The 7,797-nt window shown below is 48.9% G+C and overlaps 1 protein-coding gene across 1 annotated transcript; it reads right to left on the reverse strand.

Annotated features, from left to right (window-relative positions):
* Nucleotides 1–384: 384 nt before the first annotated feature.
* Nucleotides 385–2,089, reverse strand: LOC101427277 (coactosin-like protein). Its single transcript, XM_012525079.4, has one exon. The coding sequence runs from the start codon at nt 2,030–2,032 to the stop codon at nt 1,604–1,606; it is 429 nt and encodes a 142-aa protein (XP_012380533.1). The 5' UTR covers nt 2,033–2,089; the 3' UTR covers nt 385–1,603.
* Between the last annotated feature and the right edge of the window lie 5,708 nt (nt 2,090–7,797).

Genomic DNA, 7,797 nt, shown 5'->3' on the forward strand with positions numbered 1-7,797 from the left:
GAATTACAAGGGGCCTGAGATGATATGTTCTTTTCTTGACTGCAGTGATGGTTTCACGAATGTATAGCTTTGTCAGGACTTATAGATTGTATACTTTAAACGGGCGAGGTTAACTTTGCATCAATCATACCTCAATAAAGCTGTTTTATTTTAGAAATTATGCTGCCGCCATTGTCTTTCTAAAATCAGCAATCACATTTTTAATCTTCAACAATTTGTTTCTTGTTCCTTGTTTCTTTTTCATAGTATAATGTCGTTTTTATTAAAAAAAGACAAGGTCTTTGATAAAATGAATTGGTTTTGTTATTTCTCTTTTGTTTCCTGAATTCTCTCTGGTGTCATGCCTTTTTGTTTTGTTTTTATTTTTTTACGCTGGATGTTCACTTTCTTTTTTTTTTTTTTTTGAAAAAAAAAATATTTATTTCTGTAAACTGTTTGAGTGCAGATTTTTTTTTTACCACCCCAATACAGTACAGATTTCCTCCCCCTGAATGAAATGAGCAAGGAACACAAGGAAAAGAACGACATGAAATGTGCTCATGAGGAACCAAGCCAATCTCATCTTTCTTTTTAAAAGAACTCCTTTTGAATTTGTGGTGCAGAGCTGGAGTAAACTCAGGTCCCCCTGAGTGCCAGGCGTTCCACTCAAAACGCCGCAAAGGTCGTGGAGAAGCCCACCCCCCTGGGCCCAGCTCCTCCTGGATTGCAGAGGACCTTTCTGAAAATAAAGAATCAGTTCCCAGGTCTACTCGAATTCCCATCCCCACCCTGGGCCACTGTCCCTGAGAGCCTCATCCCTTTGGGAGCCCCTGCAGTGAGCTCTGAACTATTTCTCCCTCCAGATCCTGGTACTCAGACCTCCATCCCTCTTGCCACACCCTGTTTCCATCCAAAGGGTAGAAACAGGCGGCTCCAGAATCTGTGGCAAAGCCATTGCCAGGCAAGTTTAATGGCAAATTTTCTCTCTTCTCATTCGGTCCAAGCCAGACCCAAACTTCTCCCCGCCGAGCGAGCCTGCCTCCGTTGGACAATGGAGGCAACTCTGACTGGGGTGGTGGTGAGGGGCCCAGGAGCAAATTCTAGGGAGTCTGAGCCTGGCTAATGGGATAAATGGGTGAGTAATTTGCTCTCAGGAAAGTGGAAATGGACAGGCACAGCTCGTGGCTCAGCCGTCTCCTTAGTGGTGAACGGGCACACCCAAAAGCCAAGATGGCGGCACTGGCCCAGGCGCCAGAGCATGTGGCGATCGGAGAAGGCAGGCTGCGTCGAGCGTACAAGACACACCAGGAAAAGGGGTGGCTGCGGGAGGCGCCTCAAACCTGATGATGTGTGAGACCTTGGCATCAAAGTACATGTTTGCTTTAGATCGAAAAAAGAGGGGAAAAAAGAAAGGCAAAGAAAGATGTTCCATGAGCTTCATGAGAGAGAAACAGGGTTCACGGGAAGTGCGGGGAAGGGTTTGGGTTGCAGGCTCGGGGCGGCGGGTATGGCCTCTGGTGGCGTCTCCTCTCCCCGATGGGCTGGTGAGCTGGTAGCTGAGGTCGACGGACCCCTCCTAGGGAGCAGGCAGGTGACTTTGGCAAGGGGCGGGGGTGGGCTGGGGTTACTCGGCCTGGGCGTCATAGTTGGCGCCCCCTGCCTTCTTCAGCTCGTTCTTGATGAAATCTTCCTCCAGCTCCTTCCGATCACTGATGACAAACTCCTTCGCGAAATTCTGTACAACCTCCTTCACCAGGGTCTTGTCCGTTCCCGTTTTGGCTCTCTGCAGCCCGCTGACGTTCTCGCCGATCCACGTGATGAGGGCAAACTTGGACCTCTTGCTCATGGCATCCCCCGTGGTGAAGCGCACGAAAGCAAACATCCGGACGTCATCTGTGCACTGCTCGACGAAGTCCCGGTACTCGGCTCCCTGCTCCCCGGGCACGATGGTGGCGCCGTCGTATTTAAAAGTCACCCAGATGACCTCGGAGCCGTCGTCGCGCACCAGGTTGTAGGCCGCGCGGCAGGCCTCCTTGTCGATCCGCGTGGCCATGGCCGCGGGCGCCGCGGGGCAGGGGCGCGGGCTGCGGGTGCGGGCGCGGCGGCCTCTCGACTCGGATGTTCACTTTCATGCTGTAGGCCTTTCCCATTGTTACGTGAGCTTCGTTTTCCTGTTCCTATTATAAAAATCAAGGAGAAGACGTCTGGGGGGTCACGAGCCTGGCGGGACGGGTCACTCGGGGGGAGGTTCCAGGGCCTTGCTTTACAGTGAGGGCTCCAAATCCCAGAACGAGGAGGGCTTCCTCGGGGCGCTGCAGAGTTTGTGTTGGGTCCTCCTTGGAGAAACGGCCTGCGCTCCCCGCGCCGGCCCGGGGTGGAAGGGCTTGGCAGGTATCCCGTTGCAGCCTCCGCGTTCGCTGGGCGTTCAGGGCCCACTCCCGCAGTCTCTTCCCTTAGCTGATGACGCGCTCTCACTGGCTGGAAATCCTATGCATTTGGAAAAAACCATGACCAAAAGGGGGAAATTTTAAATATAACAGAGCTTTATGGTTAAGGGCTTTGAAAGGGAGCGGGAGGCCATTCCGAAAGTTACGCTTTTGCAGGGCTCCAGCCACTTTCACCACCTGCCGCGGTAAACAAGGCCTCAACAGGAGAGCCCGAGGGCTTCCGGGCACCTCAGGAAATCCACACTGGCCGTGGGCCCTACTTGGGGACAGATGAAAATCGATTTCTCCAATATAACATACACTCATACATTATTCTCCCCATCATGATTCTTCTACTCCTTTTATTTGAACCTATAATTTACAATGTACGGTTAAATATATATATTTAAATTAGTTCTCAGAGACTTAACTCTTCAGATGGTTCCTGTGCCGGTTGAGCTCTGAAACCCAGCAGAGCTGTGGCAGCTCCTGCTCTCCGGTTCTTTGGGCTTGACCTGGAAAACTAACAACACGATGATGACGGACAGGCCTCACCCCCGAAACAGCAAGTACCTTCAATGCAAGCAAAACAGTTCCTTTCCTCTGCCCCGTAATAGCTAAGACCCCTCTCAGCCTGAAGCAGCCAGCGTGACATCATCCCAAATCCCTCAAGTCTGAAGAATGAACAGAATAAGGGGGCAGGGCAACCACGGACCAAAGCAGATTTATTGTTACTGTAGTTGTTCTCTTGTGTTAATGGAGTAGCTTGTAACACTGATATAAAAAAATAAAATAAAATAATGGAGCAAAATTTTAATAATTTTAATAGTTCTCCCAGTTGTGAAAGGATAGTTTTGTGTCATCCTGCTCTGCGTAACTTATCTGTGTCATCCTTCTCTGCTTATTTTAATGGTTGACTAAGTTTCACTGTAAAAACTTAACTGAGATTAAGTGCTCAAACCTTGGCTTCTATTTGAAACCTATCCTGAAGAAGGAAAATGTTGATGATTCTATATATAAAGGGAGATTGAAGGAAATGCTTGTATATAGGAACCATTTTAATATGTTCTTGCTATTTTAAATTGAACTTGTCTTAGGTTGCAAGCTAAATAAATTATCATTCTGATTTAAAAAAAAAAAACATCAAAAAACCACACTGCTACCCTCTCTCCTTGCAAGAATTAGATCTCAGCATGTTCTACTGGAGAAAACTTCCAAGGCAAATCCACAAAAATCATTACAGGGGTTTTGCTCATTTAGAGCAGGACAGGATTCTGTGTCTGCCCACCACATGGATGGAATGTCATTTCAGGCTGGGGTTGAACTGATTGATGTGGGTCTCTTATTTTGGATGCACCATGCTAGCAGCTGGGAGTAGTCCTACTAGTGTGCTCAGCTAAGAACCCAAACCCAGGCCTTCCCTTGTCTTCACTTAACAATAGACCACACTAAGCTGAGCTGCCAGAAGTTTCTTGAAATAATGCAGAAGAAATTTCAAGACTTGGGGAGACAGAATTTTGGAAGGGTTTATCCTATGTAAACCCCCACATACTTACAATTATGAGCGAGCCCTCAGAGAACACACAAGATACTTCCTTCACCAAGGGTTCAAGACAACATTAGTGGGGCGGGGGGGAGAGTAGGGGGAGCTGGGGAGGACACACAGCATCTTTAAAAAGCATTTTGGGGGAAACGGACTTTGGCCCAGTGGTTAGGGCGTCCGTCTACCATATGGGAGGTCCGCGGTTCAAACCCCGGGCCTCCTTGACCCGTGTGGAGCTGGCCATGCGCAGTGCTGATGCGCGCAAGGAGTGCCGTGCCACGCAAGGGTGTCCCCCGCGTGGGGGAGCCCCACGCGCAAGGAGTGCGCCCGTGAGGAAAGCCGCCCAGCGTGAAAAGAAAGAGCAGCCTGCCCAGGAATGGCGCCGCCCACACTTCTCGTGCCGCTGACGACAACAGAAGCGGGTGCCGCTGACGACAACAGAAGCGGACAAAGAAACAAGACGCAGCAAACAGACACCAAGAACAGACAACCAGGGGAGGGGGGGAAATTAAATAAAATAAATAAATCTTTAAAAAAAAAAAAAAAAAAAAAAGCATTTTGGGGAGCAGATGTGGCTCAAGCAGTTGAGCACCTGCCTCTCACATGGGAGATCCTGTGTTCGATTCCTGGTGCTTCCTAAAGAAGACGAGCAAGACAGTGAGCTGACACAACAGGCTGGTGTGACAAGATGACACAATTAGATGATGCAATGAAGAGACACAATGAAAATAACAAGATGACGCAATGAGGAGACAAACAAGAGACACAACAAGCAGGAAGTGATTGGGTGCCTCCGTCCCACGTGAGAGGTCCCGAGTTCAGTTCCCTGTGCCTCCTAAAAAGGGGAAGACGAGCAGACACAGAGAGCACACAGCGAGCACAAACACGGGGGTGGGGTGGGGTGGAGGGGATAAATAAATAATCTTTTTTTAAAAGCACTTTGATAACTCTTCTTGGGAGGCCTTTGATGCTGCTGGTACATGGAAATGAAGTAAGATCCCTGCTTTCAATGGGGGGTGGGGGCTTCCAGGGTAGCAGGGACCATACAGCGACACTTAACTGTCAGAAGCACGTGGATGTGGCCCCCAAAACAAGCAGCAGAGATCTTAGACCTAGTTGGTTTGCTCTTCTTTTTGGCCTGGTTTTCTCTAGATGTGATCCACAGAATTGACGCAGCCACTTTGAGTCCTTAAAGGAAGCCAGCCTGAGAGCAAGGCTCCCACACAGAGGGAAGGAGGGTGGGACGACAGAAGGAACCTCTCTGAGGGCATGCTGACCTCCAGATGCTAGTGCACCTGCAGCCCGCCCTACGCCAGCCTTCCAGTTCCGTGGTCGCAGCTGGTCTTATCATGCACGGCGGCTCGAGGGTTTTTTCCGCCTGTTATTTGTAGCTAAACGCACACTACAGAGACCCTTCCGTGGAAGGAGGTAATACACTCACGTCCTACCTGGTGTTTATAACTGAAAAACCTGGGGATGAGGCAGCGAGCTCTTTCACTCAGCCTTCACGACCCAGTGGAGCCAACGCTGGTCGTGGATGGGTGGCAGGTGGGGACGTGGACGGAGTCTGCGGCACCCCAGCAGGAGTCGCAGCGGAGGTTCCTGGAGCCGTGGAGTAAAGCCATGGCCTCTCAGGCAGGTAACTGGTTCCGTTTTGAGATCCTTTCTAGCCTGGCTCCTGGGCGCTGGTGGAGGGACTCGCAGCTGCGCCCTGTGAGCTGACCTAACTGCACAATGGGGCATTCTGAGCAATGTTTTATCATTAGTTGGAAGAGTTATCATACCCAGAGTCAGGCTCAGCTGGTTCTGAAGACACGGGAAGTTGCAGGAGTGGGTGACTCATATCCGTGAGCGTTTGCCTTGCAGAACAAGAGAGTGGCCTACTGAGGAGCCCACGGTGCCTCCAACTGGGACCACGCCTTATGAGGTCGCGGTGCTGGCCTGCAGGAGGTATTACGTTTTTAACCCTGATCCACTGTGAGTATGGTATTGTTTCTCCTATAGCCAGAATATACATGAACAGGGACCATGGGGTGGACGCGGGGATAACACCTTTAACGATAAGTCCAATGACGTATCACCAAATTATTGATTCTTACCTCCGTGATTTTGGCTCTGCTGGTGTTAAATTTGGGGATCAAAGAGACTACTGCTTCTCTAAAAAGACAAAACAATATCTCCACTCTGTCATTTTAGGTTCTTATACTGCAGGTGATTAGATAATAAAGGGTCATGATACAGACTGGGATGACTGACACTGAATAACTTATTTTTTTTAATACATATTTTTAGGAGGCACTGGGAACCAAAACCAGGACCTCCCATGTGGGAGGGAAGCACCCAATAGCCTGAGCCACCTCCACTCTGTGCTTTGTTGGGCCTCTCATTATGTTTTTCCTCCTTGTGTCTCTTGCTGCATCATCCTGCTGTGTCAGTTTACCGTGCCAGCCCCTCACATCAGCCTGCTGTCTTGCTTGTATTCTTCAGGAGGCACTGGGAACTGGAAACAGGACCTCCCATGTGGTAGGTGGGAGCCCAATTGCTTGAGCCACATCTGCTCCAAGAATAATCTTGACTGTTAAGGGAAAAGGGAGGTTGCTGTTTCAAAGTGAGGAGGGAGGATCTGAACAGCATGCAGGGAATGCACTCTCGAGCAGGACTTGTACTACCAGATCTGATGGAAAAAGTTAGTGGAAGACTACCGTGCCCTTGTGGCAGCAGGATTACCAAGGGCCCAGATCCCTGAGGAAGGTAAGTTTTGCCAAAAAGATAAAAAACAAAAAAACCCCACTCTAACTTACTGGGTTCTTGTGTGAAAGCAAAGGGACCATGGAACAAGGCGCCGAGGGGAAAGTCATACCTACCAATTCCAGCCTCATACGCCATTGCAGAATAGGGATTATTGTAGCCTCTGCTAGACTTTCCTTGCTGTGTATATATTTATACAGTTTAAGGAATTTTCCTTCCACTTCCACTATTTATATTTGGTGTGTAAGTGGCAGTTAATTATACAATTTCTTTATTTTTCAAACATAAGGTTTATTGATGTTTAATTTATATACCATAAAATTTATCCTTTTTTTATAATTCAATGAGTTTTGACAGGATAGTCACACATCCACCACCACAATGAAAATCTAGAATATTTTTTTCATCTCCAAAAATTCCCTCATAACCCATTGAAGTCAATTGCCTCCCCCAACCCCCAGTCCCTGGCAACCACCCATCTCATTTCTGGCCTTACAGTTTCGCCTTTTACAGAATGTCCTATAGATGGACTCATACAGTGTGCATGCTTTTATATTACTTAGCAAATGCTTAAAAAAAAATTTTTTTTTTAAAGATTTGTATCTCTCCCCTTCCCCCCTGTTTTCTGCTCTCTGTCCATTCACATGTCGTCTTCTGTGTCTGCTTGCATTCTTCTCATGCGGCAGGGGAAACTGTCGCGCTTTTTTTTTGTGTCATCTTGCTGCGTCAGCTCTCTGTGTGTGCGGCACCACTCCTGGGCAGGCTGCACAGTCTTTTGCGCTGAGCGGCTCTCCTTACGGGGCGCACTCCTTGCGCATGGGGTTCCTCTGCGCGGGGGACACCCTTGCGTGGCACGGCACTCCTTGCGTGCAGCAGCACTGTGTGTGGACCAGCTCATCACACGGGTCAGGAGGTCTTGGGTTTGAACCCTGGACCCCCCATATGGTAGGCGGACGCCCTATCAGTTGAGCCAAATCTGCTTCCCATAAAATAAATCTTACAAAAAAAGAGACTGGGTGTCCAAAGCAGGTAACAGCATTACAGAAGCTGCGTGGGGGTCAAGTGCAATAGACATCATAGAGGCTTGAATCAGCAGAAAGG

This window comes from Dasypus novemcinctus, chromosome 11 (genome assembly GCF_030445035.2).
Source record: "Dasypus novemcinctus isolate mDasNov1 chromosome 11, mDasNov1.1.hap2, whole genome shotgun sequence".
Classification (NCBI taxonomy): Eukaryota; Metazoa; Chordata; class Mammalia; order Cingulata; family Dasypodidae; genus Dasypus; species Dasypus novemcinctus.

Bases quoted from the DNA above. Each gene is read 5' to 3' on its own strand.
- LOC101427277 (XM_012525079.4), bottom strand. From the start codon at position 2,032: ATGGCCACGCGGATCGACAAGGAGGCCTGCCGCGCGGCCTACAACCTG.